Consider the following 26872-nt stretch of genomic DNA (forward strand, 5'->3'; position numbering starts at 1 on the left):
CTGGACCCCACCACGGATGGCCCTGAGCCTAACTTAGCACACAGAACCCCCATCACCAACAAAAATGCAGGAGGGCTTTGGGGGAAGTCACCTTGATTTATAGGAATTATAGTTCACCTGCATCCAGAGAGCACTGCGAATGAAAACAACAATGGATCTGCACCAAATTTCAAATCACATCATTTATTTCGGTCATAGACCAGCACAGGACATAAAGGTCACAGTTACATACAAACTTGGTACGTTTAGTACATTTAAAATATAAAGATACTAAAGCACAATAATCGGGGGGGGGGGGGGGGAGCGGAAGGGGAAACGGCAAAACATACAATGCAGAGGTCCATCAGCCAGTTATAGAACCAAGAGAGATGATCACTGGAGACATGGGTCACTTTTGGGACCCATCATCCCCTGGCGGACTTTGTAGGCACAAAACTTTGCAACATTGTCAGTTGTAGCTGAATGAGTATCCACAAGTAGCAGGGAGGGATAAAAGTCTCCTGAACGGCCTGGGTGCTTGTGTATCAAAGGTAAGATAAGCCTGGTGCGGATATCCCTGGCAAGCGTACCCGATATGGCCAATTTGGAAGACTGGTAGGCTTTGGGCGGGCCTTTGGGAGTTGTAGACACTGGGATTTATAGTTCACCTGCATCCAGAGACACTGGGACCACCACCGACAATAGACCGGGACCAAACGTGGCACACAGAACCACCAAGACTAACTTAATATACTGGAGGGGTTTGGGGGGAACTGACCACCATGGTGGGAGCTGTAGTTCACCCGGCAGCTAGTGAACTACTACTACTACGATGATGCGCCTAGAGAGCACATTTGCCCAGTATGACACACTTTAACCAGTGATGGAGTTTGTCTCTATTTTCCATCACGTACACCAAATTCCCAGTTTCATCATCTTGAACAAAGCTTACGTTACATTTACATTTCAACCTACTGTTGTTTATCAGGTTCTATTATATTTCCATCAGACCATATCATTAGCTGAACAGTAGTAACAAACAGACACCCCATTCCTGTCTCTTGTGTGAATGTATTACATTACCCATGTTGTTAACCTACATGTACCATCTTCCATGTTTATAGCACACGTGGTCCTACCTGCGAGAGGTCTGAAGGGCAATCGTGATCTACAAAACGAAATAAGAAACAGAGTTACCTACATAGACACACAACTGAACCAACAGACATGGATACGTGACTAAAAGCCTCATTCTATCTGTCCACATTCCAGGCATTTATAGGGTTTCTCCCCAGTGTGGGTCCTTTGATGTGTACGTAGTCCTGAACTACGAGCAAAGCTCTGTCCACACTCAAGGCATGTATAGGGTTTCTTCCCAGTGTGACTCCTTTGATGTGAACGTAATCCTGAACTACGAGCAAAGCTCTGTCCACACTCAAGGCATGTATAGGGTTTCTCCCCAGTGTGAATCCTTTCATGTGAACGTAGTCCTGAACTCTGAGCAAAGCTCTGTCCACACTCCAGGCATTTATAAGGTTTCTCCCAGGTGTGAGTCCTTTGATGTGTATATAAGTTCCCCTTCTGAGTGAAGCTCTGTCCACACTCCAGGCAGTTATAGGGTTTCTCCCCAGTGTGAGTCCTTTGATGTCTACGTAGAGCTGAACTATGAGCGAAGCTCTGTCCACACGCCAGGCAGTTATAGGGTTTCTCCCCAGTGTGAGTCCTTTGATGTGTTTGTAAGTGTCCCTTCTGAGTGAAGCTCTGTCCACACTCCAGGCATTTATAGGGTTTCTCCCCAGTGTGAGTCCTTTGATGTCTCTTCAGCTTTCCATGCTTACTAAAGCTCTTTCCACATTCGATACATTTATATGCTTTCTCCTCCATGTCAACAGTGCTATGTACATTTAATTCCAATATGGATACATGAATCTTGTTCTTCCCTTTCTGATTACTCACAGCACTGGGTTCAAATTGCAGGAAAGTAGATTCCATCTGAACATTAAGAAGAACTTCCTGACTGTAAGAGCTGTTCAGCAGTAGAACTCTCTGCCTCAAAATGTAGTGGAGGCTCCTTTGGAATCCTTTAACCAGAGGCCAGATGCTCATCTGTCAGGGGTACTTTGCGCTTTTCCTGCACGGCAGAGGCCTGGACTGGGTGCCTCATGCAGTCTCTTCCAACTCTATGGTTCTACTCTATAATCCAAAGTGAATGTAGGGATTCAGCAAGATCAGCCACTTGAGAGGAATCCTTTTTCCTAGAGGACTGGTTTCCTTACTGCACTTTGGTTTCCAAATGCCTTAATATCTACTAGAAGCTGGTTCGTTTCCCATCACGGCAGGGGTGGCTCCAGAGAACTCTCACGTCCTGGTCAAGAAAGAAGAAGCAAAAGGTTAGACATGAAGCCGCATACCTCTGGCTCAAGGAAAACAAAGCAAAAAGGAAAGAAGAAAGGAAAGATGGAAGGGAAGAAACACAGAAGGACAGGATAAGAGAAGGAAGGAATCACGGAAGGAACTGAACCCTTTCCCCATATTAGAGGGCCACTGGGTCAGACCCAAATATGGTTCCCTCGGTAGAGCCCATGATGAGATGCAAAGACAGGCACAGCTCCAGCCACAAAGTCTCCTTCCTGCCAACTCTTTTTCCTCCATCCAGTGGAAGATTTTCAGCAACAGAAGAAGAACTAGCTAGGCTCAAGGAAATCCTAAGAAAACTCGAGGCCATGGAGAGAAAAGGTCTTCCCTGGATGCCTTTGGGAAGAAGACTTCAAGGGGCCTCCAGATGGCCTGAAATGTTATCCCTTGATTCTATACGGCTGAAAACAAAAACGACTGGGAGAAGAACTGGCCTCAGAGGGAACTTCCCAAAGAAATAGCCTGGTATTCTATCTCCCCAAACTCTCAAATGGTTAAGACAGATGTAGAAGGAAGGTTTGTAATACTAACGATAGAACTGCAAACAAATACCGTATATTCAAGCATAAGCTGGCCTTTTCAGCATGTTTTTAATGTTGAAAAAGCCCCCCTTGGCTTATACTCGGGTGAGGGAGGGAAGCGAGTGTTGCTGATGGGCAGCCCTCACCGTTTGCAGTCCTTGTCCTTGTGACTGAATGAAGGTGGGCACCTCCCTGAGGTTACAAGACCCTACTTGAGGAAGGGCAAAGAGGTCCCCATTCTTCACCACCGGCGGATATGCTGAGGGAAAAGTGCCCGGCTCCCCCTCCTCGCCAGCCCCCTCCTTGCCGTCCTCGCTCACCTGAGCGAAGTCGAGGCTGACAGGGAGGGGAGCCAGGCCCTTCTCCCTCAGCGCACCCACCAGTGGAGAGGCATGAGCTTGCCCTCCCTCAAATGCGGCCTCGTTGCCTCAAGAAGGGTCCTGGCCCTCGCTGCCACCGTGATCCCAGCTCAACTCAAAAGGAAGAGAAGGCGGAGAAGGAGAGAGAAGACGGAACACGGCCAGAGAGGGAAGGAAGGAAAGAAAAGGGGTTTCTATGGGGAAAGGCGGAGGCCTTTGAACCCTCTCCTGCCCAGCCACGCATTCCCAGGTCACTTCGGGGGCCCCTTTGGGCCCCAGCTTCTGGCAGGCCTCTGTGGGTTCAACACCTTGGCCTCCGCAAGCCAGGCCTTGGAGGGACGGATGCCTCTCCGCTTCTGACCCGCAGCCACACCTGGGGCCACCTTTTCGCCCTTCTTCTTCCCCCCTAGTCCCACTCCTTTTTTTCTTCTCTTCCTTCTCCTCCTTCCTCTATTCCTCCTCCTACTGCTTCTTTTTTCTATGTCTATTGTAGTTGGACAGTGATCTGAAATAACCTTTGATTGGATTTGAGCCTTTAAAATAAGAATTAATCCTTCTCCTCCTTCATGTATTCTTCCTCCTCCTGCTTCTTTTCTTCCTTCCTTCTTCTCCTCCTTCTATTCTTCCTCCCTCTTCCTTTTTCTTGCTCTCCTTCTCCCAAGAAAATTAATTTATATGGAAAATTAATGAAAGTTAGTGAAGCCGGGGATACCTGCTCAGACCCCTGGCCATTGACCTGAGTAATCTATGTTCAGCTTGATGAAGCACTGCTCCGCAGTTGGACTGTTACGGCAGCTAGCTGGCCTTCTGCAGGTTCTACTGCATTTTAGGGATTTTTATAATTTCATACTCTTACAATTTTATTAGTGGGATTTTATATGCACTGTTGATTTTACTTATGTCTTTATTTTATACTTGTGTATTGTTGTTTATATGCGGGGCACTTGGAATGCTTCTGTGAGCCGCCCCGAGTCAGTGCTATAAAGTGGGCCTGTTTAGAAAACAGGTCTAATACTGTCCAAATATAACGATGTCCTTTGCTAACCGGCAGTTCCCCCACAAAGTCCATAGCTACACATTCCCAAGGTCTGGTAGGTTCCGCTACTGTTTGTAATAATCCCATTGGCTTCCCTCCTCTCGATTTATTTCTGGCACAATCATCACATTGAACAACATGATTCTTTATGTCCTTCCTCATTCCTGGCCACCAACAATGTTTTGCTATTGCCTTTGTTGTTTTTGTAATTCCTGTATGACCAGCGCTCTGGTTATTGTGAAAACGGTGCAAAATCTTAATTCTTAATATTGCTGGGATATACAGTTTCTTGTTTACAAACCAAAATCCCCCCTTCTGCTCCCCCTTTTCTGCGTTGGAAGCGATCCACTGATCTCCTTCATAAGACTGTTTCAGTTCGTTTCCCCAATTATCTTCCCCTTCGAGTTCAACAATAGCCGTGTTCTCCTTTTGGGTTTGCGATCTTGTCCTGACAGCTAATCCCCATTGTTTATCAGAGAATATTGTCCCCTCTTTTGCTGTGGTTATGCCTTCATGTTGAGGCATGCGTGAAAGAGCATCTGCCAAGACATTCTGCTTCCCTTGAAAAAACTTTAATTGGAAATCGAATCTGCTGAAGTATTGCGCCCATCTAATTTGTTTGGGGGACAATTTTCGAGGAGACTTTAAATACTGGAGGTTCTTATGGTCAGACCAAATTTCAAATGGGATTCCGCTTCCTTCGAGGAAGTGTCGCCAGCATTCTAAGGCTTTTAATATGGCTAATGCCTCCTTTTCCCATATTGGCCAACATTTTTCAGTTTCGCTGAACTTCCGGGACAAATATCCACAGGGTTTTAAGTTCCCATTTTGATCTTTTTGCAATAGTACTGCCCCGTACGCACAGTCTGAGGCATCGCAATGGATTATGAAAGGGCTCCTGATATCGGGGTGTTTTAGGATGGGTCCTTCTGTGAAGCATTCCTTTAGGGTTTCAAATGCCTTTTGGCATTCTGGCGTCCAACTCAGTCTGGCGCCAGGAGCTTTTACTTTTGCTGTCTCCCCTTTCCCTTTTGTTTTTAAAAGTTCAGTAAGGGGTGCGGTTATTTGCGCGAAGCCTTTTATGAAGGATCTATAAAAATTTGCAAACCCCAGAAATGATTGCAATTGCCTCCTTGTTTGAGGCACTCCCCATTCTTTTACATCTGATACTTTAGCTGGATCCATAGCTAACCCTTCTGGAGATATCCGATATCCCAGAAAGTCAATTTGAGTTTTATTAAATTCACATTTGGACAGTTTTGCGTACAGCTTTGCTTCTCTTAGCCTCTGCAAAACTTCCCGGACCAATTTCACGTGCTTTTCCTTATCTTCGCTCACAATCAAGATATCATCAAGGAATATGAATACCCCTCTGTACAACAATGGGTGTAGTATTTCATTTATAAGCTGCATAAAGCAACCCCCTCCGTTTTTTAATCCAAAAGGCAAAATTTTATATTCAAAATGGCCGAATGCGCAGGAAAATGCAGTTTTCCAAGTATCCTCCGGTTTGATTCTTAATTTATGATATGCTTCAATTAAATCCAGTTTAGTAAATATGCTCCCTTTCTTCAATACGGTAATTAAATCCTTTACTAAGGGCATAGGGTATTTATTGTCCTTAGTAATTGCATTTAAATTTCGATAATCAATGCACAATCTTAGGGAGTTGTCTTTCTTTCTCCTAAATAACACTGGGGCCCCGAGAGGAGAATTGGATGGCTTAATGAAGCCTCGCGCCAGGTTTTTATCAATATATTTCCTCAATTCCTCCTTCTCCTGCACAGACATGGGATACACTTTTGGTTTTGGTAAGTTTGCTCCTGGGGTTATTTCAATTTCTACTTCTATATTCCTTTTGGGAGGTAATTTACTTGCCTCTTTCTGATTGAAAACATCCACAAAGTCTCTGTATTCAGGTGGCAACAGCTGTGGGTCTATTTCGCCCGCTTCATCTCCCTCGTCCTCCTCTTCTGCAATTTTGCTTATCTCCCATTGCGTCTGCTGTTCTTTAAATGCTAGGCTCTTTCCTCTCCAATCTACTTCAGGATTTGCCTGTTCGAGCCATGGTATCCCTAATATTACGTGGTATGTGGCAATAGGGGCTATCACAAAGGATATTCTTCCTTCCCATTTGCCTATTTTACATGGAACCCCCCTTATTTCCTTTGTAGATACTTCCCCAGCAGCAACTGATCCATCTAGCTGCGAAAATGCAATTGGGGAGTCAAGCACCATCTGCTGGCATTTCAGCGCTCCTGCTAGTTCCGGAGTTATAATGTTCCTAGAACAACCACAATCCACGAATGCCTTGCAGGTGGCCCGATTCTCTAGCCCCGAGATGCAGATTGGCACTACTATCATGCGTTTGTCCCGACTCACCAGTTTTTCCGAAGATTCTGGGGCTTGCACCTCCTCCTCCGCACGCCTCCCGGTTGCTGGCTTGGGTTTTGAGGGTTTTGGCGGCTCCCCCTTCCGTGCCCAACATTCTGCTGCTCGATGGCCCGTCTTCCCACACACAAAGCATCCCGGTTTAGGTTTGTTGTCGTCTCCTCTGGGGGGAATCCCCGGCCTCCCTCCGGACCTTTCCTGCTTCTTCGTTTCTCCTCGGCCTCTCGCCACCGGTCTCTGCTGGCCGCTGCTGCCCCTGAAGCGCTTCACTTGGGCTAGGGTGGACTCAACGCGCCCCGCTAGTTGAATCCATCCCTGGAGCGTTTCGGGGTCATCTCTGTGCGCTGCCCAGCTGAAAACCTCGGGGCGTAGTCCCTCTTTAAATATTTCCACTTTGGTCACTTCAGACCACTCTGGTACCCTTTCCGCGAGGTGGAGGAATTCCTCTGCGTACTCGGGTACCGTTTTGTCCCTCTGCTTTATTCCTTTAAGCTGGTCTCGAGCCCTCAATTGCTCTAGCCGGTCTCTGAACCGGTTTTCCAGGGCGGCGAGGAAGTGGGGCACTGACCTCAGGCATGGGTCGCGTCTGGCATGTAGTTGCACATACCAGCTTGCAGCCCCTCTCTTTAGTGTGTTGCCGATGGCTCGAACTCTGCTTGCTTCGGAGGGGAATGTGTGTGCGTTGTCTTCCATGTATCCTCTGATGCTGATGAGGAAAAAGTTCAATTCAGCTGATTCCCCTCGGTATTCTAATTTGAGATCTTCCCTCCTTGGCATCCATTCTGCGGCCCGTTGATGCTGTCTGGGAGGCATGGGGAAGGGTTGCATCGGGTTTCCTTGGACGGCCCCTCTGAATACGCCGCGCCCCGCTCCGGTGGTCATTCTGCGCGGCTCCCGAAATTCTGCCGCCGCTGTCGGCCCTTCCTCCCATCCGCATACGGGCCTCGCTGTAGCCCCCGCATCTCGTCTTCCCTCGTCGTACAGCACATTCTCCTCCTCTTCCTGGATCTCCTGCTCCTCTCCGCCTTCGTCTGCTAATCCACTGGACCCGATCCCTGGCCCCAGTGGTCTTTCCACCCCGACGCCCATCCGGGGGGTTGGGAGCTCTGTTGGAGATGGCGGCCTCAGAGTTCCCAGAGCTCGCTGGCGCTCCACTTCGCGTGCCATTCTGTCTCTGAACTCCAGCTCCTGCCAATATTCCTCGTCTCCCTCGCCCCTCGCCGCCACGGGACTCTGCGTTGATGCTCGCTGGCCCCTCTGGCTCCAATCTCCTTCTTTACTTGGCTCTCTCTCGGCGCCATATCGGATGGGCTCCTTTTGGAGGTTCTCTTCCAATAGTGGCACCAACCTCCCCACGGTTTCCGACAGCCTGGATAAATTTGTTTCCAGGATGGATAACCGCAGGGCCACGGTCTCCGGCATGCTTCCTCCGGATCCCCAACTGGTTTCTGCAGCCGCAGAGATGCCTCTTCCTCCTCTGGGAATCCTCTGGGTCACGCCGTCCGGCCTGGGGTACCCCGTAGAGGAAGCTATGGCTTGCAGCGTCTCTTCTCCCAACGGCCGGGCCCCTTGCAAAGGCCTCCCTGTTCCATTTGGGCTTTGATCTCCTTCTCCACTCATTATCACTTCACTGCGAATTCCGCAGGAGGGTGAGAACGGGATTCTCGACTTAAATGTCAAACTCACTTCAAAGGACCAGTCTGAACGCAGATCAAAGATAGCTGCTCTCAAATCCAATCTTTATTGAAGAATACATGACTTTGGAAAAGTCGAGAATGACCTAATGTTTACATACACTCAATTTTATCACTTCTGATGCAACGTAATACCACACGCAAATATCATCATCAAACCCCACCCCCCTGGATCACATTACTACCATTCCCACACACTATATCAACTATGATTGTTTATACTTTCGAGCCTGAGTTCCCAGGCTCACTTTATCTTCTCCCGCCAGGTGCTTGCAGGATTATTTATGTTATGAAGTCAGATTCAGGGCTTGGAAATTCAGCCCTGGGATTTGGCTCCATGACACTTCCCCCCTAGTCCCACTCCTTTTTCTTCTCTTCCTTCTCCTCCTTCCTCTATTCCTCCTCCTGCTGCTTCTTTTTTCTATGTCTATTGTAGTTGGACAGTGATCTGAAATAACCTTTGATTGGATTTGAGCCTTTAAAATAAGAATTAATCCTTCTCCTCCTTCATGTATTCTTCCTCCTCCTGCTTCTTTTCTTCCTTCCTTCTTCTCCTCCTTCTATTCTTCCTCCCTCTTCCTTTTTCTTGCTCTCCTTCTCCCAAGAAAATTAATTTATATGGAAAATTAATGAAAGTTAGTGAAGCCGGGGATACCTGCTCAGACCCCTGGCCATTGACCTGAGTAATCTATGTTCAGCTTGATGAAGCACTGCTCCGCAGTTGGACTGTTACGGCAGCTAGCTGGCCTTCTGCAGGTTCTACTGCATTTTAGGGATTTTTATAATTTCATACTCTTACAATTTTATTAGTGGGATTTTATATGCACTGTTGATTTTACTTATGTCTTTATTTTATACTTGTGTATTGTTGTTTATATGCGGGGCACTTGGAATGCTTCTGTGAGCCGCCCCGAGTCTCTTAGGAGAGATGGTGGCAGGGTACAAATGAGGTTTTATCATCATCATCATCATCATCAATTGCTACACTATGATGGTAAGGGATACAATGAAAGCAGTAGCCAGAGGAATGTTATTAAAAAACAACGAAATTTAAAGAAAACAAGAAAAAAAGATTAGAATAAGGAATTAGAGATGAAACATATGCTAGAAAAGGATAAACAAAGCTATATAAAAACATTAGCAATGAGAAAATAGAGTTAGAAAAGGCACAAAGAATTTTGATATTTTTAAATGGAGAATTGTCAAAAGTCAGACGCCAATTAGAGAGCAAAATAGTTTGTTAAAGCAACAGTCCAAAAAATAGCTCAACAAACTAAAAAGACTTAAAACACTTAACTTTCAGTGTTATTAAGTAGAACAAGCAGGAAAAAAACCAAAAAACAAGAACTGGCAAATAATCTGGATTAGCCAGAGATATAATCCAGGTTAAACTTAAAGTTCTAGAACTTGACCCAAAAGTTCACAATGGGCTGAAAAACGGAGGCATGAACTAAGCAAGCAGTATTGAAGCCCACAAACCTTTCCCAAACCTCAAAAGTACAAAAAGGAGTTCAAAACAAACAAACGCACAAACTGAGCTAGGGAATTCCCAGCTGAGAGCAGCAAAGACAGCGAAACAGTGAGACGCTGGCGAGCTCACAGCAACCGCTGCTGGAACATACACCAAACCAAGAGTTAAAGGAGCAGAGCGGGAAAGTGTCGTCAAGCCGGTCCGAAGTCGGGATAAACCAGCAGCGCCAAGCTGCTGCAGAAGCAAACGCCAAGCCAGGAGTTAAAGGAGCAGAGCGGGAGAACGTCGTCAAGCCGGTCCGAAGTCGAGATAAGCAGACAGCGTCGGTATCAGGAGTGAAGGTAGTAGTCAACAACACCAGACAGCCACGGAATAGAGAACGACGCCAAGCCACGGATTGAGAGCGAAGAGCAAAGCCGAGTCAAGTTCCGGTCCAAGGTCCGAGAGGTTGAAGTCATCCAAGAAGGTCACAACACGAAATGGCACAAAGAGCCAAAGTAACGAGGGCAAACAGCAGCTGATACAAAATAGCAATAACAGTGCAGTCCAGGAAAACCCACACAATTCCAGCCCTCCGTTGCAGAATAACCCAGATTAAATTTACATCCGTTGCAAAGTCCCAGTTCAGTCTTCAGTAACACACACAGGAAACCCAATGGCGCCCAGCAACACCTTGCCACACGCAATTTATAATGGCCAAACAACCCCAATATATCCAGGTCTCCCTGGGCGTCCAAACTATCCACGCCCAAAGAGCAGGTATCTCAACTTCTTAATCTCAATCAGAACTCCACACAGCCAATGCCCTTGGGTCAGGCGTTCCTAATTCCTCATCAGAGTCCCAATCATCCTGCCCGTGCCCAACTCTATCCACACCTGTGGACCCCCTCTCACTCCTCCAAGCAGACCAAGTGGGATCTGCTTCTGAAGACACCCAAGCTTCCCCAGCATCAGCAGTATCCATGGGCCCTGATTCGTCCCCAAGCATCTCCGGTGCCCGTGCCCAGTCCGTGCCCAATTCCTCCGTTAACACCTGTTCCCCAGCATCCATTTCCACCTCAGGATCCCCACATGAATCCTCCTCAGAAGATTCCCCATCAGTCTACCTGACCCTTTTCCGAAACAAATCCTCCAATGAGCCCTCCTCGCGAGGGCTTTTCCTTCCTCTCCTGATCCCACCACTATCATTCACAGTCTCCGAAGGCGCATTCACAACAAGAATACTTTGAATACAGTAATAGAAACTCCAAATTATTAGCCAAGGCAGCACACATTAGAAAGGAAAAAATTAATAACATCCATTAAAGACAAGGAAGGTAAGAATCATACAAGGATGGAAGACAAAATATTAACTTTTCCAAGATCTTACCAAGAACTATATTTGGCAAAAGAAAACTCCAAAAGTAAAATAGAGGAATATATTGAGAAATATTGGAAAATAAAGATCCAGGAAACAGATAACATTCATTATGGAACAATTAATTCCAGAAAAAGAGACTGGAAAAATTATAGATAATTTAAAAGCCGGGAAGACTCCAGAAATGGATGGGCTGGGACTGGAATATTATAGAAAAATTAAAACCTTATTAATACCTAAATTAAAAGAATTATATAATAATAACAGGAGAGAAGATCCCACCATCTCGGGAACGGTCTCTGATTATGTTAATTTTGAAACCTACATGTAATATCGCAAATAATATAGCAGTATAGTACAATAGAGTAATAGATAATGCTGATATTGTGCTATGCTAATATTATAGTATACTGTATGCACATATTTATTTATTAGTGACATTTCTATCCCGGCCTTCTCACCCCGAAGGGGACTCGGGGCGGTTTACAAGTCTATATACATACAATATATTATGTCATACGACTATATTGCAATAGTATTAGTAATATGGCATGTAATATAAATATAGAATTATAATTGTGAATTATAATTACTATTACATTGTATTACATCACAATATTATTATTAATATTACATGTATATACAATAGTATAATATGATTATATCATTAAATTGATATCATATCATTTCTAAGCCGCTGTGAGTCCCCTTCGGGGTGAGAAGGGCGGGATAGAAATGCAGTAAACAATAAACACATAAACAAACAAGTCCAAAGGGAGGGGGAGGGGAGGGGGGGCCTCGGCGGCCATTGAGGCCTCGTTTCTTCCGATAGGAGGCAGGCCCCGCCCCCTCCCCTCCCCAAAGGGAGACCGAGAGACACTCAATCCGGATAGAACATCAATATCAATATAAATACCAACCTCTCTCTCTCTCTCTCTCTCTCTCTCTCTCTCTCTCGCTCTCTCTCTCCTCCTTCGCGGCTCCAGAGGAAACGCCTCAGAAAACAATGGCGGCGAGAGAGGCTCTGCGCAGGCCCAGCCAGGAAGAAGCCCCGCCCCTCCTCCGCCCCTCGCCCTCCCATTGGCCGAGTCCGTGACGCCCCGCCCACGAGCGGGCCCCTATTGGCTATTGAAAAGTATTATTAACTACAACTCCCAACATGCCCGGTTCACCCCCAGAAACTCCGTCAGGACTTGAAGTGTGACGTTGGGCAACTCTGCTCAGGAGCCCCGCCCTGCCGCCCGTCCATCAAAGGAGGAGGAGCGGCAGCCAGCCAATGGGGGGCCTCCGGTGGGCGGGGCGTCCGGGCTCAGCCAATGGGAGGGGGCGGGGGCGGGCTCCGGGGAAGGAGGATGAGGAGGGGGAAGATGGCGGCGCCTGGCCTGGCCTGAGGCCTGGTCTGTGTCTGTGAGGCGGGAAAGAAGAGAACGGAGAGGCCGAGAGAGAGAGAGGGAGAGAGAGGTCTGTGGGGAGAGGGAGGCTCGCCTGGGGTGCCCGGGGGGGAGGCGGAAGGAGCCCGGCCTGCCTCGGGGTGTGAGGCCGCGGAGGGCGAGTGTGAGGCCAGGCCCGTCTTCGGAGGGGGGAGGGGGGGAGGGAGGGAGGACTACAACTCCCAGGATGCCCTCCTCCCCAGACGGGTCTCCACGGGACGCCTCTCGGGCTTGAAGGTCTGCTCCAGTGGGTTCCCTTCACCTGTCTCTCCCGTTGTGTTTACATTGTCCATCTGCTCTGTTTATGTGATGTTCATATGTTCTCAGCCGCCTTGGGTCCCGAGAGGGAGAAGAGAGGGATGTAAATAGACATTATCATTATTATTATCATTATTACTATTGAACCAGGCCTGCCTGCACAGCTGGCCATATGGGGCCTCTGTGCCAAGTCTGGTCCAGGCCTGACCTCATCCGGGTTCCCTCCTTTCTGGCTGCAGGTGAACTGCAACTCCCAAACCCAAGGCCCGTTCCCCTCAATCCCTGCAGGGTCTTCAGTTGGTCAAGGGTCTTCTCTGGGCCAAGTCTTGTATAGCATTATGTTATTTAACCGTTGTAATGTTTTATTTATTGTATTATGGTGTATTGGCATTAATTGCCAGTTTTGTAAGCTGCCCTGAGTCCAGCGGGTGAGAAGCGCAGGGTAGAAATAATGTAAATAAATAAAGTAAGTCCAGTCCCAGTCCATTGCCAGAGGGGGGTCACAGAGTCAGTGAAGGTACTGCAAGTCCCGTCATGCGTGGCCAGTGTGGTCCAGATGTATTTTTGGTTGGGTTCACAGTACTGTCTGGATGTCGGTCAAGTACAACTCTTGTCAACCATGGAGTGAATTCTCCCCAAACTTCTCTAGGATGTTCTGTTGCTGATCAAGTCCTCTGTGAACTGTGTGCCACAGGAAAGGGTAGGAAAGGGTCAAGGGAGAGGCGGTGGGTGGGGTCATGCAAATCAAGGAAGCCTGGGGTGTCCATTCTGGAGGAGAAACAACATCTAGGAGGAAATAGTCCCCGCATGAAATCCTTGCTTCCCTTGGGTGGGGGGCAGGATGGTGTCTGTGGGGGACACGGGCAGGTTCTGGGCTGCATGTTCGTGGCACTCGCTATAACCCGTAAAGTCAGGTGAGGAAGTGACGTGGTGGCTCCACTGCATTGGGAACTATAGTCTGTTTGTGGAGGCCGGAGGGAGGCTGTCTTTGTGAGCAGACACTTGTGCCACATACACACAAACAGATTTTCAATTTTATTATCTGTATAGATAGATAGATAGATAGATAGATAGATAGATAGATAGATAGATAGAAGAAAAAGATATGCAAAATATAAAGGTACAACTTGTCTCTATCCTGAATAAATGTCCGTATTCATATAGGTTTCAAATGGGAGACTTCAATCTCCTCAAAATAAACACAATACAGTAGCGTCTCATTTATCCAAGCCTCGCTAAATTCGTAAATACAGTAATTCCTACATAGCATTACTGTGTATTGAACTACTTTTCCTGTCAAATTGGTTGTATAACATGATGTTTTGGTGCTTAATTTGTAAAATCATAACCTAATTTGATGTTTAATAAGCTTTTCCTTAATCCCTCCTTATTATCCAAGATATTCACTTATCCAAGCTTCTGCCGGCCCGTTTAGCTTGGATAAGTGAGACTCTACTGTAGTCCAATAATACAATTCTTTATTGATTAGTCGCTTTTGACCATATCAAAACATGAAAAACATACAATTCGTACACACTTACATACAATAAAACCATGTAAAGATACAAAACATCCCGACCTGCGGCCTAATAACCCGCTCCTAGACAAATACAGAGAAAAAAGGTTAAAATTAGTAATTTCCTAAGGTAAGGTTTGAACGAGGACAGGGGTAAGTAAAACAAGTGTCTTGTCCATAGAAAATTTTAAGTTTGGATTTTGTTAATGGCAATAATGTATCAGCTCTCAGCTGCCATCTTCTCACGAATGGCCAGCGCTTTTTGCGTAAAAGGGGTCAGTTTTCAAGTGGGGTTTTTATCTGAACCCTGTAGAAGGATGTACAATTTCTCCTTACTCTCTGAGTGAGTCTGATTCTCCAGCAGAGGGTCTAAATAGAGAGATCGAATCCTGGTGTAGTAGGGGCATTTTAAGAAAAAATGTTCAGAGTCCTCCACTTCTGCATCTCCCTCACGACACCCACAGGTTCTCTTCGTATAGGGGATATTCTGATCTCTACCTAGCTTGGAGAATAGTCCAATATATGATGATTTAAAAGTCACTTCTACATATCCTGAAGGACCATCTGTGGCATCCGAGTTTGTAGTGGTGTCAGAGTTTGTGGTGGTGTCACATCCGAGTTTGTGGTGGTGTTCTGCACGGTGACCAGGGCACAACAAGGTATCCCAGGTGTATTCCTTGTTTCGGTGTTTGGAACACCTTCTTCAGGTGATTGATTCTTCTCAGTGCCTTTAAGTGTTCCAGTATGGGATAAGTTTCTGGCACTATATTTCCATGTGTAAAAAAGAACAACAACATACATAAAATAGATATGCTACTGTAGTAACATTAAATCAATGCATAACCTTATACACAATAATCACAGTAATGTTCTCTTGACTTACATTTCATTAGGCAATCACTGGCTTTGCTGCAGGATATTCTATAACGAACAATTGCTCATAATCCTCGTAGTCCTTAAATACATGTTGCAAGTAGCAAGTGAAATTGAGTTTGCCGTTCAGGGCCTGTCTGCCAAGTGTGGCCCAGATCTGACCTCAGCTGGGTTCACTGCTTTCTGGCTGCAGGTGAACTATAACTCCCAAAACCAAGGCCCATTCCCACTGACCCCTGCAGTATCTCCAGTTGGTCAAGGGGCTTCTTTGTGGCAAGTTTAGTTGAAGTCGGTTGTTGGTGGGGGTCACGGTATCAGTGAAGGTACCGCAAATCCCATCATCCGTGGCAAGTGTGGTCCAGATCCATCATTAGTTGAGTTGACAGTGCTGTCTGGGTGATGGTCAAGTACAACTCCTATAAATCGTGGTGTAAATTCTCCCCAAACCTCTTGTTCCCCGGTTTGTGCCATAGGAAAGGGTAGGAAAGGGTTGAGGGAGAGGCAGTGGGTGGGGTCACGCAAATTAAGGAACCCTGGGATGCCCATTCTGGAGGAGAAACAGAACATCTAGGGTGAAATTGTCCCCGCAGGAAAGCCTTCCTTCCCCAGGGTGGGGGACAGGATGGGGTCTGTGGAGGACACGGGCAGGGTCTGGGCTGCGTGTTCATGGAGCTCCCTGTAACCTGCGTGTCAGTGGGGGAGGGCCGGGGTGTCTCCTGCTCAGTGGGAACTAGAGCTCTTTCTGGAGGCCCACTGAGCAATTTGGATCCATATTTGGCCCGGATAATTTGGCCTGGGCTGTGGCACAGGCTGGAGAGCAAGCCAGCTGCAACCAGCTGCAATGAATCACTCTGACCAGGAGGTTATGAGTTTGAGGCCCGCTCGGAGCCTATGTTTGTCTTGTCTTTGTTCTATGTTAAAAGGCATTGAATGTTTGCCTATATGTGTAATGTAATCCGCCTGAGTCCCCTTCGGGGTGAGAAGGGCGGAATATAAATACTGTAAATAAAATAATAATAAATAATACAAGTGGTCATGGATTTAAAAACACGAAGTAAACAAAACCTTGGCCTTCTACTAAATGTCCTTTGACCAGAACCTGGCCCCTTGGAGTGAGTGCCTCTGGTGTGGCTGTGAGAAGGCCCTCCCTTGTGCACGTGGTGGGGCTCAGGCCGCATTGGAGTCCGTGGCCGGTGGTTTGCTCTCCTCCACATTCGCATGTCGTGGACTCCACTATGAGGCCCCATTTCTGAAGGTTGGCTCTGCGTCTCGTGGTGCCAGAGCGCAGTCTGTTCAGCGCCTTCTGAGTCTCTCCGTCTTGTGTGTGCCCAGGGGGAGTCTCCCATTCGGTATCAACCATGGCTTGAGGTTCCGGGTTTTAGCCTGCCACTTTTGGACTCTTGCTTGCTGAGGCGTTCCTACGAGTATCTCTGTAGATCTTAGGAAGCTATTTCTTCATTTAAGGCCTTGGCGTACTGACTGATATCTGAACAGAGGATGGGCCAGAGATGTCACTGCCTTGGTCCTTTCATTATGGGCTGCTACTTCCCAGCAGATGTCAGGTGGTGCAATACCGGATGAACAGTATATTTTCTCCAGCGATGTGAGGCGTAGACACCCTGTGTTCATGCGGCATGTTTCATTAAGAGCCACATCCCCTCTTTTAACGTGGTGAGATGCATTCCACGCTGGGCATGCGTACTCAGCCGCAGAGTAGCCAAGCGCAAGGGCAGATGTCTTCACCGTGCCTGGTTGTGATCCCCAGGGTGTGCCAGTCCTCTTTCGTAGGATGTTATTTGTTGCTTGATAGCCAAGCAGTGCTTCTTGTGGGTCAGAGGTGGGTCCAGGTGACTCCCAGATATGTTGTTGTGTGGCAGTGCTCCAGTGGGATTCCCTCCCGGGTCATCCTCAGAGCCCAACTTGCAGCATGCAACCAGCCCCTCCCAATGGGAATCAGGGGATCCTAGAGTGGGGAGGAACCCACAAAAGGGCCACCCTGCCTGGCCCCCTCCTTTCTTTCTTCCAGGCAGGCAGGCAGGAGAAGCACCACGAAAGCAGCCCTGACAGATGGCCACCCAGCCACTGCTTAAGAACCTCCAAAGAAGGAGCCTCCCACCACTGAGCAGCCCTTCCTGAGGTTCAGGTGGATCTCCTTCCCTGTCCTTGGAACCCACGGCTCCGCTGAGGCCTCGTCTCCAGGGCAGCAGAAAGGAAGCCCCCTCCCTCTTCCTTGGGGCCTCCTTCCCCATGTTCACACATGGCTCCTCTCCAGCCCCCTCCTCTCGACCTTCTTTTCCGGGGACTCAACAGACCCCGCTTCTCTTTCAGCCAGTGGTTCTCAACCTTCCTGATGCTGTGACCCCTTAATAGAGGTGTTGCTCATGTTGTGGTGACCCCCAACCATAACATTATTTTCGTTGCCCCTTCATAACTACCCTGTTTCCCCTAAAATAAGACATCTTCAGAAAATAAGACCTAGTAGAGGTTTTGCTGAATTGCTAAATATAAGGCCTCCCCGGAAAGTAAGACCTAGCAAAGTTTTTGTTTGGAAGCATGACCACCTAGCAGAACACCAAAGCATGCAGGATCGGTAAATGTACGTACCATAAAGTGTTGTACATGGAAATATTGGTAGTAACAAGAAATTCTTGATAGGATTCAGTTTGTCATTTTTTTGTTCAACAATAAATGTGAATTCTTCTTCATGGAAAAATAAGACATCCCCTGAAAATAAGACCTAGAGCATCTTCGGGAGCAAAATTTAATATAAGACACTGTCTTATTTTCGGGGAAACACGGTATGATTTCTCTACTGTTGTGAATCATAATGTAAATATCTGATATGCAGCATGTATTCTCATTCACTGGACCAAATATGGCACAAATACCCAAAGCACTCAAATTTGAATACTGGTGGGGTTGCGGGTGTGGGATTGATTTGTCATTTGGAAGTCGTAGTTGCTGGGATTTATCATTCACCTACAATCAAAGAGCATTCTGAACTCCACCAACTATGGAGTTGGACCAAACTTGGCACACAGAACTCCCATGACCAACAGGAAATGCTGGAAGGGTTTGGTGGGCCTTGACCTTGAGTTTGGGAGTTGTAGTTCACCTGCATCCAGAGAACATTGTCGATTCCAAATAATGATGGATCTGGGCACCCTGGAAATGTCTCCTGATGTGAGGGAATGGGCCGCCTGCCTGCAAGGAGGGGTCCAGGGGACGTTGCCCGGATGTTTGGATGTTGGGTGTTGAGTGAGGAAGGTCCCCAAGAATTGGGGGTGGACCTGGAGCTGACTTATAATATTATAATAATGACATACAATAATAGTATTATAATAATGATGATGATGATGTTATAATATGGTATTATAACTGATATAATGTAATAATAGTAATAATATAAGCTCTTCTCTCCCTTCCTTCCTGCAAAGAGATTTTTGGTTGTGTCTCTCTTTATCACCCTCTTTAAACCCCAGTCTCTCATTTCCATTCTCCCTCTTTTTTAGAAACTCTTCCGTCTTAATTCTTTTAAAACATTTATTGCGGAATTTTCTAATGTTAATACTGGTGTTAAAGGAGATAATAATAATCCCTAGCCTCAGTTTTATTTTGCGTTCTTTCCAAATTTCCAAAAGCTTTTTAATAACTAACTGGGGCTGGTTACAGGGACCATCCCGCGCCCCTATTCAGACAGCTCCACTGGCTTCCAACAAGTTTCCGCGCCCAATTCAAGGTGCAGGTGGTTACCTAGAAAGCCCTATACATTTGGGGTCCAACCTCTCTTCAGGACCGCATCTCCTTTTATGAACGGTCGCAAACTTTAAGATCTGCCAGGGAGGCAGATTACCGTCCGGTCAGCCTCACATCGATACCAGGCAAGATTCTGGAAATGATCATTAAGGAAGTGGTCTGCAAACACTTAGAAACAAATGCGGTCATTGCTAATACTCACCATGGATTTACCAAAAACAAGTCATGCCAGACTAATCTGATCTCTTTTTTCGATAGAGTTACGAGTTGGGTCGATACAGGGAATGCCGTGGATGTAGCGTACCTGGATTTCAGTAAGGCCTTCGACAAAGTCCCCCACGACCTTCTGGCAAACAAACTAGTAAAATGTGGGCTAGACAAAACTACGGTTAGGTGGATCTGTAATTGGCTAAGCGAACGAACCCAAAGGGTGCTCACCAATGCGTCGTCTTCATCATGGAAAGAAGTGACAAGTGGAGTGCCGCAGGGCTCCGTCTGGGCCCAGTTCTGTTCAACATCTTTATTAACGACTTAGACGAAGGGTTAGAAGGCACAATCATCAAGTTTGCAGACGACACAAAACTGGGAGGGATAGCTAACACTCCAGAAGACAGGAGCAGAATTCAAAACGATCTTGACAGACTAGAGAGATGGGCCGAAACTAACAAAATGAAGTTCAACAGGGATAAATGCAAGATACTTCATTTCGGCAGAAAAAAATGGAATGCAAAGATACAGAATGGGGGATGCCTGGCTTGACAGCAGTGTGTGCGAAAAAGACCTTGGAGTCCTCGTGGACAACAAGTTAAACATGAGCCAGCAATGTGATGCGGCTGCTAAAAAAGCCAATGGGATTCTGTCCTGCATCAATAGGGGAATAGCGTCTAGATCCAGGGAAGTTATGCTCCCCCTCTATTCTGCCTTTGTGGTCAGACCACACCTGGAATACTGTGTCCAATTCTGGGCACCACAGTTGAAGGGAGATGTTGACAAGCTGGAATGTGTCCAGAGGAGGGCAACTAAAATAATCAAAGGTCTGGAGAACAAGCCCCATGAGGAGAGGCTTAAAGAACTGGGCATGTTTAGCCTGCAGAAGAGAAGGCTGAGAGGAGACATGATAGCCATGTACAAATATGTGAAGGGAAGTCCTAGGGAGGAGGGAGCAAGCTTGTTTTCTGCTGCCCTGGAGACTAGGACGCGGAACAATGGCTTCAAACTACAGGAAAGGAGATTCCACTTGAACATTAGGAAGAACTTCCTCACTGTGAGAAGGGCTGTTCGGCAGTGGAACTCTCTCCCCCAGACTGTGGTGGAGGCTCCTTCTTTGGAAGCTTTTAAACAGAGGCTGAATGGCCATCTGTCGGGGGTGCTTTGAATGCGATTTCCTGCTTCTTGGCAGAATGGGGTTGGCCTGGATGGCCCATGAGGTCTCTTCCAACTCTACTATTCTATGATTCTATGAGGCCCTCCTCTCGGTCTGCCACTGTCTCAAGTAGGGTTGGTGGGGACGAGAGCGAGAGAGAGACTGCGATGGGGGGGGGGCTTCCTTCTCGGTGGTGGCCCCGTGGCTTTGGAATGCCCTCCTGAAGGAGATCAGGTTCCCCCTTCTCTTCAAGCTTTCTGGGCACAACTGAAAACACGGTTTTTTGAACAAGCCTTTGAACCAGGATTAGCACCTTCCTCACTCAACCTGAGGCCTTAGGGATTGATTCTGTTAGTACTTTATGGACTGAGACAGTTCACAGCCTGTTGTACCCGCAGCTTTGCTGCAGTGTTGAATTTTAATCGGTTGGGTTGTATGTTATTCAATGGAATTATTGTTTTGTGGAATTATTGATTGTTATTGCTTTATTTGTTATGTCTTTTGCTGCGTCTTGTGTGTTCTGCACAATTGTGTGCTTTTGTGAGCCACTCCGAGTCCCTTCGGGGAGATGGTGGTGTTATGAATAACTTCGCAATAATGAATAACTTCTCAACTTCTCTCTAGGTGCCAATCTTGTGGAACTCAATTTTGATTAAAAAGAAAAAGGTAACACTCACGTGTCTGTATCACAGTCAATCATACACATAACTGTCAACATGGAGGAGAAACCCTTTACATGTCTTGAGTGTGGAAAGAGCTTCAGTTGGAGGAGCAATCTGCTACGACATGAAAAGACTCACACTGGGGAGAAACCCTTTGAATGCCTGGAGTGTGGACAGAGCTTCACTCATCGTTCAGGCCTACGTCAACATCAAAGGACTCACACTGGGGAGAAACCCTATAAATGCCTGGAGTGTGGACAGAGCTTCACTCAAAGTTCAGGTCTACGTAAACATCAAAGGACTCACACTGGGGAGAAACCCTATACATGTCTGGAGTGTGGACAGACCTTCACTCGTAGTTCAGGCCTACGTTCACATCAAAGAACTCACACTGGGGAGAAACCCTATAAATGCTTGGAGTGTGGACAGAGCTTCACTGATCGTTCAGGCCTACGTAGACATCAAAGGACTCACACTGGGGAGAAACTCTATACATGTCTTGAGTGTGGGCAGAGCTTCACTCATAGTTCAAGCCTACGTTCACATCAAAGGACTCACACTAGGGAGAAACCCTATAAATGCCTGGAGTGCGGACAGAGCTTCACTCATAGTTCAGATCTACGTAAACATCAAAGGACTCACACTGGGGAGAAACCCTATAAATGTCTGGAGTGTGGACAGAGCTTCACTCGTAGTTCAGTTCTGCGTTCACATGAAAGGACCCACACTGGGGAGAAACCCTATAAATGCCTGGAGTGTGGACAGAGCTTCACTCGTAGTTCAGGCCTACGTTCCCATCAAAGGACTCACACTGGGGAGAAACCCTATAAATGCCTGGAGTGTGGACAGAGCTTCACTCGTAGTTCAAGCCTACGTTCCCATCAAAGGACTCACACTGGGGAGAAACCTTATAAATGCCTGGAGTGTGGACAGAGCTTCACTTATAGTTCAAATCTACGTAAACATCAAAGGACTCACACTGGGGAGAAACCATATACATGCCTTTAGTGTGGACAGATCTTCACTCAGGAACCACGTCTACATACACATCAAAGGATGCACACTGGGAGAAACCTTATACATGCCTGGAGTGTTGAAAAGCCTTCACTTACAATGTAAATCTACGTTCACATCACAGGACTTTCCATGACAACAATAGGGGCATATGTCAAGTGTCAGATTTATGAATGAGAATAAGTGCTACCAAAGGCAGAAGTGTGCTTGTATAGGATTGTCTACATGGAGTAGAATCATACGGTATAAAAAAAAACAATGAATAGAGAGTATGAAGTTTATAGAAATAGATCCATTCTTGTCTATTTTTTGTTTGTTGGTGTAGTTTGTGTCTATGTAGGTATGTGTTTTGTTGATATTTGTTTCTAATTTAGCTTTGTTCTTTGTTGTAGTAGCTAGTTAGTTAGCCACATAAGTTTAGCATCATACATTATATAATTTCTCTTTTATGCAATATTATTGTTTTTACTTAAAAATATTTTCTAAAAGGTGGCAAATTTAGATAGGTTAAAAATTCTGAGACTGGAGTGGCAGATAGATGTGATTTTAGACCATGTGGAGTTTACTGCCCAATTTATTTTGCCTTTAAGGTTGGCCGCATAGCTCTGGAGTTGATTGTTATCCTGTCAGTGATGCAGAAAGGAGACATCCCCAGAACTTCTGCCTGCCAGCCGGGATTATATAAATCCTCCTCTGCCTATCTCACATGAATTATCCCGTTCTCAATTTGTGCTGGCTTAGCAATAAATTGAGTAGCAACCCTTCAGTTGAGCTCGCCAGCACAGCTACTCGGCTTTATTTACACAAGCATATATCCCAGGGTTGTTCACACAGCTGACTATGGTAGTGAAATACAGTAACACCCCAAATCCACAAACGGGGTTTATTGGGCCTACTATAAAGGCACCAAAATATACCCTGCAAGATTTCAAAGTTCCGTTGGCTTTTCTATTAGGCAAAGACATTAGAAGTCATACAGCAAAAGGAGAAGAATAAGGCCATTGTGAGTGTGACAGGCCCACAGTTTGTCAAGGTGTTGGCTTTGTTAATGTCAGGCAAGGTATTATTTTTCCTCATTTGGGCTTAGTGAGACAGAGGCATAAGATCCGGGCAATGAAAAGGGAGCTTGAGAGCCATGCTGCTTCTGCCCTGGATGAGGTAGTCGAGAATAGCTTGATCTCAACCACTAAACATCCGAGCCTTTCAAGCGTTATTCGTGGATTTGTTAATGCTAATTAATTAGGGAGAGAAGTTTCCCCTGGCCTGCTTCTAAAGCTGAGAGAGTGTGACTGGGACAAGGTCAGGTCAGAGATTCTGTAGCTGAGCAGGGATTTAAACGCTGGTCTCCAGAGTCAATAGTCAAAGTGCTGCATCATGCTGGTGTGAAGACGGTAATGGCCACGAGAGAGAAGGGTCTTACAGTTGGATGGACTCGGTCAAAGGCGCTTTGGCCGCTGCCTTGGCTTTGCAAAGCCTGAGCAGGACGGGAGGATACAGTGGCCTGGAGGCCTCTCCTTTGTGAGATCACCACAAGTTCATCTGATGGCTGTCAGTGAAGCATCAACTATGGCGCTGGATAATCATCAGCATAGAATAAAGACGAGGAACTACCCTCCGGAAACTTACATTGGTAAGCATTTAAAGTGGATGAAAACTTGTTGATAATAAGTTTTGATATTACTTGAAACTGTTTTGGACTCTGGAGATGACCATGTTATTGCTAAGTTGTATAAACTTTTGTTGAAACATGAAATGGAGGAGGTGAAAGATTGTGTGGTAAAGTGGGCACAACATTTTGGTAAACAAATACAAAGGGAACAATGGGAAAGGGTCTGGACAAAGAGTGTGGAATTTACACTTGAGTAAAAATACTTTTTATAACATGATGCATAGATGATACCTGACACTAGAAAGGATGGCGAAGATCTGTAACAACAGTTCTAGATTGTTGGAAAAGTGGGGGAAAGGTGGGCACCTTTTATCATGTGTGGTGGTCAGGTAAAAAGGCCCAGAAATACTGGGCACAAATACATATGATTTTAGAAGAAATGGTTAAAGTCGAATCTGAAATGACACCTGAACTCTTATCTGCTTGGGATGTGAGATGAACAACTTAATAGGAAATGTGGGAGGAGATTGCTATAGGTGAGGACGGCAACAAGAATGACCTCCACTTAAAGATGGAAAGACTCAGAAAATGATTGGCTGACGAAAATGTGATTCTGTCAGAAAATGATTGGCTTATGAAAATGTGATTCTGTCAGAAAATGATTGGCTTACGAAAATGTGATTCTGTCAGAAAATGATTGGCTTACGAAAACAAGTGTGTTTGTGGGAATGAAGAGGCTTACTCATTGACTGAGGAGAAATCTCTCACTTAAGAAAGACCGGGGCCCATTGATTGTGTTCCTCCAAATCTCCATCACTGTCTGTTTGTCTGGGACTAGAAGTGTGTTATACATAGAAGTGTGTTTCTCGTTATACTATACGAGAAAGGACGTACCAAGGGTTGCTTTTCCCTAAACGGGTGTAGAAAACAGAGAGAATTTAACAACCAGACAGATAATGCCAGGTCCTTACATTAGATAATGTAGATTGTAGTTATGTAGTAATTGGGTTTTTTTTATATATAGGATAAAGTAGTATTATTCTAGAAACAGCATTTTTAATCTCTTGTTGATGATGATGTTGTTTTGTTTTTGTATATCTAAATAAAGAAATGAATCAAACCAACAGTGTGTTCTTGCATGGTTGGGCAAGATGCCCTTTGGGGTCCCTTTCGGATTCTGAGACTCCATTAGGATCTCATGTTTCCCGACTTCATCCTCACATGAGCCCAGGGGGCATTTTCCACGTCACATTCGGGGCCTTTGGCTTCCTCTGGAGAGGACAATCGGAAGCCATTGGCATCACAAAAGCCTTGCTCCTGGTGCAGATGGAAGCTGCTCATTCATGGCTCCTCCTTGAGGCCTCGTTCTGAGGAGGAGGCATTGCGGGGGCCATCTTGGAGAAGGGGGTCAGGATTCCTCATGGCCCCTTCCCCTCCCTTCGGGAACCACCAAAGCTTCTCCCAAAACAAAGGCCTTCCTCTTAAAGACGCAATGGGACTCCTCTCCAGGAGGCAGACCGAGGTGGCTCCTGTCTCGGGAAACAGATCCTGGGAAGCCAGCTAGCTGTCCAGAGCATCTTGAGATCTCCAGATGAAGTTCTCCAGGATTGTTTGGGGCGGAGGGTGGACAACAGGGACACTGCTCTGGGCGCCTCTCCTTGAAACCCAAGGTGTCTTGTCTGCCTGCTTCATTGGCTTCGTGTCTCAACGGACTCCACTGATTCCACTACACAGTGAGTACAACTATACTTTCACGATGGACTCCTGATGCAGAGTGATGCCCTGTGTACTCAACACAGAGAAGCTACACCATACCTGTAACCCAACTTCAATCAGAAATGTGCCTGATTGGTGATTAATACGAGATGTTTGTGAGTAAACAAGATATGTTATTTTTCAAAGAAGACTTTGTTTTTGATCTCTGCCTATTTTAACTAAGAGGTTTCAAGAGAGTGTCTTGTCTTTTGGGCAACTGCAATTTCAAGAGCAAAACAACCATCCTCTGCTACCAACCGAGTATATGTTTGTAGTGGCATGTCTTTATCCTCGGCAGTTTAAAGACATGGTTCTTCAGTCCAGCAGCTGAGTTCCCTGTGTGCCATTACATGAATGCTTGTGAATATCACTTGTTCAAAGGGTTGACTTCTAAGTATAAATAAATACTACTACAACAACGATGATGATGATGATACCGTTTCTTGTTTGGGACTCTGACCACTTCCCAGGTGAGGCCTTGATTCCAGAAGGCAGAGCCGATTTCCGCATTGAAGAGCGTCCCTCCAACAGAGGCCTCAAAGGCTGCCGCGACCCCAGTCACCACTCCGGCTGAGTCAGAGTCCCGTTTGTCCCTAGAGAGCAAAGCCAAAGGGGTCAGCAGGCCCCCAAATGCCATGTCATTGAGACTGAACCCTGCAGGACCCCACAAAGCAATGGCTGCGGGGCTGAGAAGGTGTCCCCCAACAACACCTCCAGGAAGGACTGCTAAGCGGTGCCCCCAAGCCCCATTCCCACGAGGCATCCCAGAAGGAGACCGTGGTCCACAATATTGAAGGCCCCTGAGAGGTCCAAGAGAGCCAAGAGGGACACCCTCCCCCGTCTAGGTCCCTCTGCTCCTCTCCTCCTCCCCACACGAGGAGCGAAGAAGACTCACTGGGATGTGGACCAAACCAGGCGACACAGCGACAGGCTGCAAAAGCAACGGGCAAGGAGCAAGAACAGAGAGAGAGACAGCGACTGCCTTCCTTCCTTCCTGCTGTGAACAGGAAAGTGAGCTTCCAAAGGGAACGGCCTTCAGAGGGAGATGCTGCAGCGCATCACAAAGGTCTCCATGGCGCCCCCTGCAGGCACGGAACAGCCATCCAGGGAGGGAGGGAAGAAGAGCTCCACTGATGGGCCAGGACCAGAGGAAGGGCAGGACAGGAAATCCATTATCATAATATAATTATATAATAATAATAACAACAACAACAACAACAACAGGACAATTTGGACAGAAAAACAAGAAAACTCATGACCATTCATCATTCACTGCACCCTCGCAGTGATGTTGACCGGCTATATCTGCCTAGAAGATCAGATGCCAAAAGATCTCAGCCGGCATTTGGAAACAATAGACATTGACAAAATTACAATTTGCCAACTGCAAAAGGCCACCCTACTGGGATCTGC

At 46.5% G+C, this 26872-nt stretch overlaps 4 protein-coding genes across 6 annotated transcripts in view; 2 read left to right on the forward strand and 2 right to left on the reverse strand.

Moving 5' to 3' along the window:
- LOC134294687 (zinc finger and SCAN domain-containing protein 2-like) overlaps window positions 1–24824 on the forward strand; it is a 105977-nt gene extending 81153 nt beyond the window's left edge. The window contains exons 1-2 of one of the 2 annotated variants that reach the window (XM_062966282.1): window positions 12568–12684; window positions 21044–24824. In XM_062966282.1, coding sequence (XP_062822352.1) covers window positions 21136–22089 — 954 coding nt within the window. In that variant the 5' untranslated portion in view covers window positions 12568–12684; window positions 21044–21135 and the 3' untranslated portion in view covers window positions 22090–24824. Of the gene's footprint in view, window positions 1–12567; window positions 12685–18567 lie in introns of those variants that run through there. The other variant, XM_062966281.1, reaches the window with a different exon arrangement.
- The window catches only part of LOC134294681 (loricrin-like), a 676447-nt gene that overhangs the window by 435443 nt on the left and 214132 nt on the right, over window positions 1–26872 (forward strand). The gene's annotated exons all lie outside the window — the stretch shown is intronic.
- LOC134294654 (zinc finger protein 658B-like) overlaps window positions 1–26872 on the reverse strand; it is a 334996-nt gene that overhangs the window by 253826 nt on the left and 54298 nt on the right. The gene's annotated exons all lie outside the window — the stretch shown is intronic.
- On the reverse strand, window positions 168–12553 carry LOC134294691 (zinc finger protein 239-like). Its single transcript, XM_062966288.1, has 2 exons — window positions 12144–12553; window positions 168–2344 (listed from the first exon to the last, which is right to left on the reverse strand). Exon 2 carries the CDS (start codon window positions 2083–2085, stop codon window positions 1228–1230), a length of 858 nt encoding a protein of 285 aa, XP_062822358.1. The 5' UTR covers window positions 2086–2344; window positions 12144–12553; the 3' UTR covers window positions 168–1227.

Source organism: Anolis carolinensis, unplaced genomic scaffold (assembly GCF_035594765.1).
Source record: "Anolis carolinensis isolate JA03-04 unplaced genomic scaffold, rAnoCar3.1.pri scaffold_18, whole genome shotgun sequence".
Taxonomy (NCBI): domain Eukaryota; kingdom Metazoa; phylum Chordata; class Lepidosauria; order Squamata; family Dactyloidae; genus Anolis; species Anolis carolinensis.